Consider the following 14,576-nt stretch of genomic DNA (forward strand, 5'->3'; position numbering starts at 1 on the left):
GTCCTTCAGCAGTTCCCAAGTACAGTTTGAAGAACAAAATGAATAGCAGGATTTTCCACCTCTGTACACTTACCAGAGGGACTGAGAAAGGAAGAGTTTCCTCTCAATACATGCAGCAGTTTGGAGAAGATAAGAAACATCAGGGAGAAAAAAAGAAAGGGCAGTAGACAAATGGTGTTTGAAGGTGGGGAAGAGGACTATTCTGGACTGTATTAAGGTGCCTCTTCTCATTCTATGAACAAGTAAACAAGACTATCTGGATCCAATAGAAATCCATGAATGGAAATTTGTTAGTACAAACCTACTTGTGAATTCCCCTCCACAGTACATGCTGAGATATTTTAACTCAAAATCTTAATCAAAGTTTTACAGAATAAGTCCTGCTAAACACAATGGATTTTCAAGAACTGTGTTTAGAACCAGGATGGAAAACCGCACATCAGATTACAGTAGTATGATATAGTTCAGAGCAATGGGCATGGACGAGGAAGACCCCATAGCTGTTTTTAAAAAGGATGGTAGTGTATTTCATTGCTGAGTTGCTGAAAAAAATTACCATATACCAAGGACCAGCCTGTGAAATAGCGATGATTTATTCATTACTTATTATCATCTATTTTTACAACCATGTCTTGCTTTTAATTACTGGTTAACTTCATATGCTGTAATTATATAAAGGTCTTGTTTTATTTCTTTGCATTCAAACTTCCTTAACATAGTAATTACTTGATTTTAAAATTCTATGAAATTCTGATTAAGCATAGTGTTCAAATAAAAGCTGAATTTTCAGTTATTTGCTCAAATTATTTTTCTTTCAAGCTGAATTGCAGTATTGAATTTTCTGTTTGACATTTACATTAAAACAAAGATAAATAATTAAAAGAAAAATATTTTCAATTTTGGTGTCATGATTAGGGGTTCCACCAATTCTGCTCTTTGTGAAATAACAAGAGGACAATAGCATTTAGACTGACAACCTAGTCTGATGTACGGTATATTAATTAGGCTGCAATCATTGTATAAACACTTGAACTCAATAGGACTTACTTCTAGTAAACATGTGTTACATTATTGGAAACAATACATGAAGGTGGTAGCCTGGGTTAGGTTTTGCAAAAGTATGAGATATTCTATAAAAATAAAAATAATGGCTTCATGAAGTCTAACATCTTCACTTCATGTTAACTATGTTTAAAAACATTTCTTTGAATGCATAAATAATGTGTTTTAACTGTCTTGTTCAATGCTGACCAAGATGAGAACAGAAGAACTCCAACAGTATCAGTGAGTCAGCGACAAGAGAAAAACAACAACACTGCCATAACATGCAGCCCACCTGCTTTTTCCACCAACTGCTGCTGTTTCATCAGCAAACTGACATGAAGTGCAGCCAGACTGGGACTGATTAGAAGCTAAAACCAAACACCTTCCAGGTGGAGCTCACTAAAACTGATCTGGCTGTGGGAGGCAACTTGTGGGCTGATCCTGTTGAGGAAACAGCAAAGGGAGTTAACCCTTTACGGAGTCATTTGGGGGATATCATGGGGACAGGGCACACACCCCATTCTCCACAAGCTGGTGGATGGTTTACTAGAGTAGCTCATAGTGGGACTCGGGAGAACTATATAGTGCTTCATTCAATGATAGTGCAAGTTCTTTCTGGTGAGTGGCAGGGTTGAACTTATGTGAGACATAAATTAGGACTCCAAATATTTTGTGAATATCTTGAGTTTTAAGGTAAATTATAAACTGCAGTTGTGTACTATAGGCAGTGCTTTTTTCTGGGGCAATGCAGACTCCTAAACATTTTGTGAATCTAGGTTTGGCCTCATTGAGGGACAGTATTTCAACATGAGTAGGAAAATGAGAGTACCCATAAACACTTTTTTTAGAAAAAAAAGCATTGACTATAAGTTTGGTACACTTTTGAAGGTTTAAATGTTTTTACTAGCTTAAAAGTTTATTACGCTATTTAAACTATATATTATTTTGGTTATTAAAACTGTTTTCTGCAACTATTACTATTGCTTTGCATATACAGTTGTACCTCTGCTTACGTTTGGATACGTAAACTTCGGGTTGTGAATGTAGCAAACCCGGAAGTGTATACTTCCGGGTTTCACTGCGCACATGCACAGAAGCCTTCTGCACATTTGTGCAGAAGCGCTGAATTGCGCTGCACATGTGTGCAGAAGGGTGCCTGCAGTTACGAAGTTTTCGGGATGCAGCCGGGCCTCCGGAACAGAGGTACCACTGTATTGATGCTGAGCACTTTAAGTACCTTGCTCATATGACACAATTTAATAATTCTATTTGCATTTTTTATATGTACCAATGTGATTCACTGCATTATAGCTGTTTTTGTTAATTGAATATTTAGTCTTATGTGCCTGCATGAGCTGAAAATGAGACTAGGGTGCCTTTACTGGTAGTGAATAGGAGGTATGTCACAGTATGGCATTGGGAAACTCTGGACAAATTAAGAAAAGGGATGGCAGAAGTAGCATCTGCTTCCGTGGCCAGGCCGCTCCGCCCCCCCCCCCCCTCATCTTTGTTTTGCATGTTTAGATACCAGTTGAATATATTTTTGTTTATGCAGACTTTTACAAACTGAGGTTAGTTTGCTTTAATACAGCTGAAGATAGTGGTATATTGTGCTTAATGGTTCTGAGTTTTGCTGATGTTACAGTATATTGATTATTGCTAGGTTTTATTTAGAATACTTATTCCCCACCCCCTATTTTATTGTACATTGCCCTGGGCTCCCTTGGGAGGAAGGGCAATCTAGAAACGTAACAAATAATTCATCCCAGTACAGTTGATGACAATTTCAGGTGGGGATTCCATTCCCAGCCCCTGCGTGCCTCGCCCCTGTCCTAGTCACTGTCTGTACACATTATTTTGCATCTTACACTGAATTTTATTGGCCACTAAGCTGCTTGTTTGCCCACTGGGCTCTTTGGAGCTGTTCAATCAAGTTGAGATATTACTGCACTGGGTGATTTTGTCAACCAGGTTTATTGATACCTGAACCCAAATGTCTTTTGAACATCTCCAGGTAGGACTATGAAAGTCACTGCTTCGCAGGGTAGACAACATTAAGCTAGATGGACCTGTAGTGAGACTTAGCATAAAGCAGCTTCCTATGTTCCTATGATTGCAGACTGACCTGGCATAAATTACCGAGACCTAAATTGATGAACTGCCCTACTGTGACCCAGCTGTATCTGTCTGGCTATCTGGTATAACACCAGTCTAGACCAGAAGGGCGAGGAGGATCAATAAGCGTTGTTGGGCAAAAAACCCTCGTGGTCCCTTCCAACTCTTATGAATTGATTCAATTTGATTCTCTCTCTCTCTCTCTGATATGATGAATTCCTCTTGGGGTGAATTCTTTTCCCGATAGAGATTAAGCATGCTCAGTGTTGACAGAATGCAGAATCTGTCCTGGGCTGCTCTGAGGAATTCCCCATTCCTGAAGGCAGCCTTCCCAAGCTATTTCCCTGACTGCTGCGCCTGCTAGCTGCAACTGGTAAGAGTTGAAGTCCAACAACATCTGGAGGACACCAGCTTGAGGAAGGCTGCTTTCTTTGGTTTTTTTCCTACAGATTTTACAGAATCACTGTGTTTTAATTGAGGGTGCTAGCTGTGGTGCTGCCACAATACTACCTTTTCTCTTCCATAAGAAAACAAGAGTGAGAGTAGGATGCAGTCAATAATCTGCAATATGCTTGCATTAGCAAATTAGGGTGGATATTTATAGGTTGCTAAGATTTTCTGCACATTGTCAGGAAGAAAGCAATTTAAATCATATGCATACACAGTAAAGTACATATTAAAGCTCAATTCATAAATTCCACTTCCTGTGATCTGAGCAAGGGGAGACAATGAATTATGACACATGCAACATACCTCAAATGCAAAAACAGGGATTCAGCCAACTGTATCCCATAGTTACCTCCAAATCAAGGGTCATGGAAATTCTACATTCCAACTCCAAAATACATCAAGCAAAGAGATTCAAGTTCCAAAACTAAATGTGTGCTTAAGATTCTAGGCTTAGACTACAAACCTGTGCATAGGTCCTTCTTATTTGGCAGTACCACTGAACTCACCAACATCTACTTCTGAAAGCACATACTGAGAACTGCACTTTTAGCATGTCAGCTAAGCTCACCCTTGATGTCTGGGATAAAGGAGAGCTCAAGATTACAAAACCTTATATTGTTTCTATGTAGCTACTTTTCAGTTATGATCTAATTCCACCTATGCCCACAACATAGAATTAATTAAGCTTCAAACCTGTTGTCTTCCAAATAAAGACATCTGAGTCAACTAAATTTAAGCAGTTAACATAAATACAAAGTGAACAGTGCTATGCATAACAAAGCATTATATTGCTCCAAATGATACTGACCTTCATCTAAACACTACATTACCATTTATGTTGTCTATTATGGCATTTACCTTGTGACATCAACCTTCTATTATTTTAATACTATACCATTAGATGAAATAGTGCTGTTGCTATCATGGACAAGTGAAACAGCAACATAAAACTAATGCTGAAACAACTCCTACTAGGCAAGTAAGAAATACAGGACCTCAAACTGGTAACTAGGTATCACACCCATGGGTGATTAGTGTTATCATGATGTTCTATTATTTAGAAAAAAATTCAGCAATATAGGTTACTATCTCCCATGATGTACCTGCAGTAATATACAAACAGCTTCAATATACAGTGGTACCTCAGGATGCGAACGGGATCCGTTCCGGAGCCCCATTCGCATCCTGAATAGAACGTAAGACGCGACAGCGCATCTGCAGGTCGCGTTTCGCCACTTCCGCGCATGTGCGTGACGTCATTTTGACTCCGTTACTTTGGAGTCGCCACGGAGCGCAACCCGAAAATACTTATCCTGAAGCATATTTATCCCGAGATATGATTGTATAAAGGTTTTTCCCCATTACAACTACAAGCAAAGTTCATTAAGACAGAGACAAGCAAAGACAGATTGATCTGTGGATTATTTGCATTGCAGAGGCATGTTTTCTGGTTCCCAATTATTTAACAACTACAACACATACACAAACCCTGACCTGTGGTAACTCAGGTGTATATTTGTACTTATATATATTGGGTTTAGTACGTAATTGGGCCCATCATCCAGCTGGGTCCCTTTGGTGAACCTCAGCATTCCTGCAAAAAACAAAACAGATCTCACCACCCTGAAGTCTGTCCATGTCTGCATTAAACAAAAATAGAAGCTTGTGAAGATGAGACTTGTGCTTCATTATTTCAAGTTGACATAATATTTTAATCTACAAAAATAGAATCAGTCTATTAAAAGTTCTAGAATTACACTGAAAAGAGATTTAAAACGTAACTCTTTTTTTTTTTATTAACAAGAACAATGACTTTAGAATATGGAAGGCATGTTGAGATGTCTACCTACCAAAGTTGGGTGAGAAAAGCAACTAGAGCATTTGAATTAATAATGATGGAAGGAACAGGGAAGATGTACAGATAATCATATTGCTTTGTCCATCTCCTTTTAGTTTTTCACTGTTCCAAGATCCTCATTTAGAACTCTTCACCACCACTTTCTCCTGAAACAAAACTAGATACTATAGGCAACATATTTCGAGCCATCTGCATCACTAATGAACATTTTATAAGGGTCAACCTTCCCATCTTAAAGTGCTTTGTTAAAAGCCAAACATTGATGTAAGCATCACAACAGACACATATAAGCACTCGCCTAGTAGCCAGGAATTCCATGGAAGGCAAGTGTCCAGAATTACCTGGTCATCCTGTGATCAGCTGTTTAAAAGTTCACTTGACCTGATAGCATTTAATAATGTATTGTGACTATTGAGGAAACACTGTTTTGAGAAATTCTTTTCTCAGGATTGATGTACATTTTTGGTACATGTCAGACAGTGAGAAGGTTTCATGGAAGGACCCCATCCCTCCTCCAGCAGCACACTTTGTCTCTGTACCAGAGAAGAATGGAAGTCTACTCTTTTACAATCCGAAGCAGACTCACAGATCACTCGTCCCTCCGCTAGTCCACTTGTTATAAGGCTTTTTATTTGCCTGCTAAGAGGCTTAACCTCCTCAAGGGCCAGCATGGAAAAGCAAGCTGCTAATTTCTTAGCAAACCAGTAAGAAAAGGGACTGCAGTCTAGTAATTATTGAGAGCTTATTTACAAGGCTGCAGTATAGTACCTTTCAACAATGCACATGACATTACACATGATGATACTTTAAGACTATTAACAATGCACGTGACAATACTTCAAATCCAGTGGCAGCCTACACAAGAATAGTAAAATTATAAGTGGCTTATAACTAGCAACTAAGATTGGTATCAAGAAGTTTTTACCACTTAATGCCCTAGTTCTAAGTATCTGCATATTTGCCTGCAATACTGCATGCTTTGCAATTATATGCTTACTTGGTCATAGCAGCAGCTACACACAATCCTAACAACTTATTTCTCACCACTCAAGTTCCTGTGTCAAGCCATCAGTTTTACAAAGAAGGGCCAATGCCCCTGTGCTCAAAAGCCCAAGAGTAACCCATGCATTCTAAGATTAGATATTTTCAGCCAAGCATTTGCAGCAGCAGAAGTGTGAAGTCAGGAACTTTTTCTTCCTGGGTGTGGTAGTCATGGGTTATGCTGCTAGTGAGCAACTGCTACCAGAGTACAGGCAGCACCAGGGGCATAGTGTGCATGGAATTCTGTGTGCAAGCTGGTGTCCGATGCAAGATGGTGTCCACTGGGGTAGGTTGAACAGTTAACAGCAGGCAGAGCCAGGGCTAAGAATAGGCAGGGCTGATGGTAGGCAAAGCACTGCAAGTTTGCACTTGTACATGTACTCCAATGACTGCAAGTCTAAATGAACTCACAATGGAGTTTCTTTGAGGAAAATGCATATGTTTGTGTTAGAAATCACATTATAATAAATAATTACATATAGTGCTACCATATTATTCCTACAGAGAAGTCAGAAAATATTACCTTCAGAAACGAATTTATTTTACCACACCAAGTCCAATCCAATGCATGTTTACTTGTGCCATCCAATGATGCTTATGGTTCCCATGCCACTACTCTTTCCACCATCTGCCCCCAAAAGTGGGTATCTGCAACTGGTTGATAGTTTTTCCAGTCCAAGGTGTCCAGGACTAGTTTCTTTAAGAGTGATTGCATCACTACAGGAACCACTGCCTTACACAATGAAATATTCACCACACTCTGAACCCAACCAGTCACCACCCACTCCCCGCTAGATTTAATATGCCTTGAAGGCACATGGTTGGATGTGATGGCCACCAGCCCCTTAGCCACATCAGCTGACTATATGAACTTAAATAATCCCACAACATGTGGGAGGGACTTTGGTGTTTGTCTTTCTTTTTCTGGAGGGTTATGGGGGTATATACCCAGGCAGTAGTGATGCAGACTCCAAGCAAGTAGACATAACATGGGGAAAAGGTTAAAGAAGAGTGCCTCTGGCTCTGGGTTGCAAGTGTGGCAGAGTACTGTCCTCTTTGCCCTTATAGGCCAACCACTCAGTGGGCACTTGGAAGAGGGTTGCTAAATACCAAATGGCAAAGTTTTCTGTGTGCATGATCACATATTATCTCATATTGTATCCTCTGTTTGACGTAACAAACAGGATGACAATGTGGTCCTAATGCAAAGGGCTGGAGAGCAAATAGCAAGGTGTCACCCAGCTTGTTTTCACAGTCAGCTCTTAAAATCTATAATAGAAGTATGACTCAGTTATGGTGTTTCACAATTGTGCTTGTCTATGCAGTTGTAAATCACATAATGAGAAAGGCCTATAGTGTTTGAACTTTTCGCTTATACTTTATAAATATACTAGAATTTTCTTTAGTCTGCAAAATTGTAATTGTTTTATTTAAAATCAGTGTTAGACACAATTGTCTATCTCTGTGGATATATAAACATCAGAACTACTACTTAGATAAGTTCTTCAACAAAGGAAAAAATATGCTCTTCAAAAAATTGCACTAGGTAGGATAAAATAAAATAAAAGCTACAGCTGATAGTACAAAAATACTGAGAAACTCCCATATTCTGCATTAGGAAAAATGTGTTATTTAAATACATTGTGCCAGTTCAAATTTGCACAAGTTTAGATGGTAAGCATAAATTAATGCTTGGATGGCTGGGAAATCAAGCATGGATGGCTGGGAAATCAATAACCATAAGCATAGAGCCAAGGCAGTGGTGGACCTCGGCATCTCAAATTTCAGCAGCGCCCTGTGAGATGTCAAAAGCCAGCCCTGCCCCCGCCCTCCTGTCTCTCACCTTTCATTGGAGTAAAAGTGGTGGTGACTATTCCAGCACCCCAGAACAGAAGCTCCTTGCCTGATGCAATCACACCAGTCATGCTCCCGTACAGCTGCCTCTGGGCGAGGTACACTTGGAAGTAAGGAGGAAATTGTATGTATCACCTGGAAACTATATAGTACCCTTTCTTTGACTATTACACACCCTGTCTAGAGCACTTCTAGCATCCAAACATCTATCCAAAAAACCGGATCCTGGTGTTGTGAAACCTAGTACATAGCAGTCCATAAAGTTCTGATCAGTTGACTGTGGGATCTGCTAAGCACTGTGACCATGGTTTTGTAAACTCCAACTATCAGCAAATTATCAGGGCTTGCAAAACTCCAAGCATAGGCCTTCACGTATCCTCACTGTGCCTTTATCTACATATTTTGATTTCAGTGTCATTATGGCATCAGTTGATTGCAGAAATAGTGAGGGAGGCAACAACACAGCCTGCTGGCAAAATCCAATTTCCTACCCATTATAGTGGGTGATACTTAGTAAGTCAGTAGACATACTGAAGTCAACAGACTAACGTCAATGGAGCCATTCAGGGTATGACTAATGTTGAATATAACCCAATAGCTTTAGTTATTTAAAACTAGCCATTTCTGACTTTTGTACTTTTTTACCAACTTAATTTTATGACTGATATAGGCAGGACTGTGTGCATGTAATTACTTGGATTTATTCATCATAGTTTGTCCTACTCCAAGCAAGACTGCAAAGATGCAGTTTGCATATATAAATTCTAGTAGAGCTCAAACAATCATTGTTATTGGTACCCATATCTATTAACATGGTGTGAATGATAGCAATAGAATGATAGAACTATTTAACTTTATCTAATAAAGTTATTTTAACAATTTATAGCTTATTTTCAAAAGTAGAGTCTGGCTCCCTTCAAGAAATGTAGACAGTCAGCAATTCTCCTATTCCCAGAAATAATATGTCCTAATTTTAGTTCTATTATGTCATTAATCTGAACCTCAAAAATGTGTAGGCTGTGGACCATGTGATAAGCAGACTGATGTTTCTAACTGTGTTTTTGCTTCTTTCCACTTTTAAGCTCGGAAAATCTAGAAGAAGAAGAAGAGGAGGAGGAGTTTGGATTTGATATCCTGCTTTATCATTATCCTCAGGAGTCTCAAAGCAGCTAACATTCTCCTTTCCCTTCCACCCCCACAACAAAAACTCTGAGGTGAGTGAGGCTGAGAGACTTAAAGAAGTGTGACCAAAGTTATAATAACATGATTAATGGGCAGCCCATCAGCCTTAGAAAAGACTGGGTCATCAAACGTTGTATTTCTTATAATACAGATGTGAATGCCCACATCTCATAGATAATCTTTTGATTCAAAAGAGCAAACTACAACAAGAGAGCAGTGAGCTCCAAGATCCTTATTGTTGTTGTTCAGTTGTTTAGTCTTCATGATCCCATGGACCAGAGCACACCAAGCACTCCTGTCTTCCACTGCCTCCTGCAGTTTGATCAAACTCATTTTAGTAGCTTCGAGAACACTGTCCAACCAACTTGTCCTCTGTCGTCTCCTTCTCCTTGTGCCCTCAATCTTTCCTCACACACCACATAAGGATCCCACAGCTATACAAATTCTGGAGCTGACAATCAATGGGAACAAGTTTTTTGGTGGTGGGAGAAGAAAACCAGAGCAGGTGAAAGATGTCCACCCTCTCCTGCCCCGGCTGCAGTGAGCTGGCAAAGGCATAGGAAACGGTTGTAACTCCACCATGGAATCTTCATGAACACATGCATTGCTTTGCAATCCTCCCCTCCCACTATAGACCCCCTACAAATATTAGCAAAACAAATGCCTAGTAAACAAATATCAATCTTATATTTGAGAATGATGAATATTTGTATTTCATTAATCAACTAGAAGTTGTGAACTTTGCCAATGTGGATAGCATACCACTTGTAAGTTAGAGTGAGTTCAGGGAGGGAAACTTTGTAACTGTAAGAAATGTTGGTACTGGTGATCCCCTTTTCCTGGAAATTTGCTGAGTGTGTTTCTTTGTTTAATTTTAAGTTGCACAGGCTTCCATTGCAGGCATTTCAGGTATAAGATATTCCACTCAATGTAGAACTAGGCAATCTATTTGGTTCTCTCCAATGTTATGAACTTTTTAAAAAATAGCAGGGAGGGGGAAATTTCTATAAAAAAGCATGGGGGGATTAGTACTAAAATATCAGCAAGGAAACCTAGGACTGACTGAATATGTTCAGTCAAACATGCACAACTACTATCCAGTGAAAGCACCAGTAAAACTGTGTTACAATACTTATTAAACAAGTATTGATACTCAAAAGCTATTTTAGGACTGTAGTCCTACACATTAGGGACTAAGCCTCAATGAACAGAGCAGGACACACTTTCAAACAAACATGTATGGGGCAGTGCTGTAAGCAATTTAAAGATGACATATGTGTAATACTTCATGCTCGCACTTTTCTGATTTCCCCCAAGCTAGATCTTTTAATCAAAATGAGTTGCAAGGCTGATATAGAGGTTGGGTGCCAGTGCTGCTTTTAAGTTCCTTTCATTTTACATAGATAGCAGTATTAGTCAAGTGCTCACTGTGCAAGGCATCTCCGTCTCCAGCTCTTATGCTGATAGAAATCCACTAGCACCACCCTGCACCTTTCATTCTGGAATGTACATATCTGAACAAAATGAAAGAGACAGATCAAAATAGAAAGTTCCTGTCTGACACGTACCAACAATGTACATAAATCCTGAGAAAAGAACTTATCAAAACAATACTTCTTCAATAGTCACAATAAATGCTATCAGGTCAAGTGAACTTTTAAACAGCTGATCACAGGATGAACAGGAAATGTAAATAAAAAACGTATTTTACTGCATAGTTAACTAGTATGCATCTGCCTCACAATGATTAGGTGCAGCCTTAGGCGAATCATTATATATTAGCCTCAGCCAATATGCAATGTGGAAATAATAAGAGTGAATTTCCATACAGGGCTATTGTAAGCATTATCAAGGCATATATGTGAAGCACTTTAGAGCGCTCAAAGCACTACATAAATACTATCTGTTACTATCTGCTAATAATTTTTTTCTACACCACTTCAGAGAATAATATGTTTGCATCTATCTCCACTGTCAGAGGCATTATGCCTCTGAATGCCAGTTGCTGGGAACTGCAATGACTACTGTTGCTCTCATGTCCTGTTTGCTGGCTTCTCGCAGGCATCTGGCTGCTAATGTGAGAACAGGATGCAGGACAAGATGGGCCACTGACCTGATTCAGCAGTTTCTTCTTATGTCATCATTTCTGTTGGTGAAAAAGCAAGCTTCCAAATTACATGGAAATGTCTAATGCCGGCAGCAGTAACCATGTTATTTCATTGTCACATATAGTTACTGAATTCATATACTGTACATAGTCCTCAGATTCATACATTACAGTTTGAAATGACATGAAAGCAGCAGCAAGGTATCTTATTAATCATTTCTTTGCAGAATTTAATGACAAGAGCACATCAATTGCTTTGCAACCAGGAACCCCAGTTGCACTTATCAATTAAAAGAATTTAGGGGAGCAGGGTTGAGAAAACCCACTGCCCTGGACTCCACAGAGCTGGTCCCACTTAGGAATAGGCAATACTAATGGTCTCAGAGTATGAAGGAGCTTCATATGTTCAGTATGGTCCAAGCTAATACCTTTAGGGTCACGGCACTGGTGAGTGACTTGAGTTATCACAAGGTATTCAATGTATTATTCAACAATACCTTTGACCCATTAACCACCAGCAGCTGGACCACTTAAGTATCCAGACAAATGCAACAGCAAAGAATCAGGAGCCTCCAGCACTTCTGTGTAACTTAAAAGCTTGCTGACACTTTTGCAGAAAAAATAACAAGGTGGCAAACCTATGCACACCTACCTGGGAATAGTCCCACTGAACACAATGGGGCTTACTTCTGAGTCACTATACGTTATATAGGTCTACACTAAGAGTGTTTGCTCCTTAACCTGGAAGAACACAGCTAGCACACTTTATACCAAAAGCATAAAACTAGCATTCAATCAAGTTGGTGCTGCTATTATTTACTTAGTACAGGAAGTCATTTTTATTCCTCCCCCCCATAAAAAGTCTCAAAGCAGCTTGACAAAAATAAAAACAAATAAAAACCAGACAACAGAGAGAACAAAACACATGAAATGCTTTTCCGGCAAAACATTTGTAAGGGCCCCAAGTCCTACCCACTCCACCAAAAGATGAGCAGCAACACAGGAGGCAACACTCACAAACCACATTTCTAATTACAGTACCCTAAAAAGTTTAAGCCATTGAGGCTGGCTGGTCTAAGCAGCAGGCAGTCCTGAGAAAACAAGACTTGAGTTCCTGTCCCATCACACACACCCCAAACCACCCTCAATAATAATAATAATAATTCGGGGTTGCTTCTTTTACACTGAGAAAGTTCCGTAACATTACCACCGCCAAGAACAATACTATCAACAACTCGCTTCGCTTTCCCTTTACGAGATATGCTGCAGGGTCGAGTGAAACTGAGGGAGATAAGGAAAGTGCCGAGCTGGTGGCCGCCTCTCTCTCGGCTCGGGGTAATAAAAGCTGCCCCGGTGCTCGTCAGTTAAACGGGGGGGGGGGGGGGGAGGCGACCCCGAGCAGGGATGGAGAAGGAAATCCAGGTGCGGACCTGCATCCGGAGGCCAACGCCTCCCGAAGGAGGCCTACCGGGAGCAGCCGGGCATTCAGCTTCATCACACCGACGTCCTTATGAAACGACCCAAAGCCACCCTCGGCCGGCTTGCTGAGGGGCGGCAGCAGCACCCACAGGGGCCCGCGAGGGGGAAAACAACTATCCAGAGACCCAATGGCCCTCGCCGCCGTGGAAACGGGGCCCGAGGAGCCTCTCGCGGGCGGCTGGCCGCTGTCACGGAGGCAGGACCTCTCCGAGCGCCGCGCAGGGCGAGCGGCCTGCAGCCTCCGGGCCCCTTTTTCTTCGCCGCTGCCCGGTCCGTCTCGCCTGCGGCTCCCTTACCTCAGCTAACATCCTTGCTCGCGGTGGGAGCCTCCGGCTCTAGCCCCGCCGCATGGTGTTGCAGCTTGCAACGTCTGCCCGGGGCCGCCGCCGCCCACCGCAGGGGGAACGGCGCCAGCCGGCTGCCACCCTCCTCAGCGGTGCCTCCGTAGCGCCAAGCCCACAGCAGCCGACGCCGCCTCCGCAGGTCGCTCAGGAGAGGCGGCCATCTTGAGGAGGCTGCGCGAGACGCCGCCGACGCTGCTGCTGCCGCTGCTACTCTCGCCGGCGCGGCCGCCCATTGGGGCGGCGAGACACTGCTGGGCAGGCCTCTCTCTGGCCCGGCCGCCTTGCCGCCTCCCTCCTCCGCCCACAACCGCTTCCCCTCACGCAGGCACGGGCTGAGGGCGGGCTCGTTGCCTCTCTGTCGACTCGCCCTCCAAGCAACGCGGGTCTGGAGCGGCGGAACGTGAGGAAAGGGGCACGGAGCGGGACAGGCGAGTCAGTATGTGGCGCGCTGTGAGAGACTTGAGGAGAGCTAGGCTCACGTTCACAAAAGCTTGCCGAGGTCGCTGTGAGGAGTTCCTTGGAATTTGGACTGGTGGCAAAAAGTCAGTCATGATTGGAGGCGGGAGAGAGAAATGGCTCTGGGACAAGTTGGAGGCACAAACCTCCTCTGGACGCGCTTTCTAAGGAGTATGTGTGAATGCAAGTGGGGTCCAGCTTCTGCTTAGGAATCTGCTGCCCGTCCGAATTCCAAAGGAATCTGTTCCTTTAATAATAATAATAATAATAATTTTTATTTATATCCCACCCTCCCCTGCCAAGGGACGCAGGTGGCGCTGTGGGTTAAAGCCTCAGCGCCTAGGACTTGCCAATCATCAGGTCGGCGGTTCGAATCCCTGCGGCGGGGTGCGCTCCCGCTGCTCGGTCCCAGCACCTGCCAACCTAGCAGTTCGAAAGCACCTCCAGGTGCAAGTAGATAAATAGGGACCGCTTACCAGCGGGAAGGTAAACGGCGTTTCCGTGTGCGGCTCTGGCTCGCCAGATGCAGCTTTGTCACGCTGGCCACGTGACCCGGAAGTGTCTCCGGACAGCACTGGCCCCTGGCCTCTTAAGTGAGATGGGCGCACAACCCCAGAGTCTGGCAAGACTGGCCCGTACGGGCAGG

General features: G+C 42.3%; 1 protein-coding gene across 7 annotated transcripts in view; it reads right to left on the minus strand.

Annotated features, from left to right (window-relative positions):
- Window positions 1-13,860, minus strand: part of SNX13 (sorting nexin 13) — a 63,578-nt gene extending 49,718 nt beyond the window's left edge. Inside the window, exon 1 of one of the 7 annotated variants that reach the window (XM_083705250.1) lies at window positions 13,427-13,860. In XM_083705250.1, coding sequence (XP_083561376.1) covers window positions 13,427-13,438 — 12 coding nt within the window. In that variant the 5' untranslated portion in view covers window positions 13,439-13,860. Of the gene's footprint in view, window positions 1-5,459; window positions 9,280-13,081 lie in introns of those variants that run through there. The other 6 variants (XM_083705246.1, XM_083705248.1, XM_083705251.1 and 3 more) reach the window with 6 other exon arrangements.
- Between the last annotated feature and the right edge of the window lie 716 nt (window positions 13,861-14,576).

The sequence above is a fragment of the Podarcis gaigeae genome, assembly GCF_964106915.1.
Source record: "Podarcis gaigeae genome assembly, chromosome: 12".
Taxonomy (NCBI): Eukaryota; Metazoa; Chordata; class Lepidosauria; order Squamata; family Lacertidae; genus Podarcis; species Podarcis gaigeae.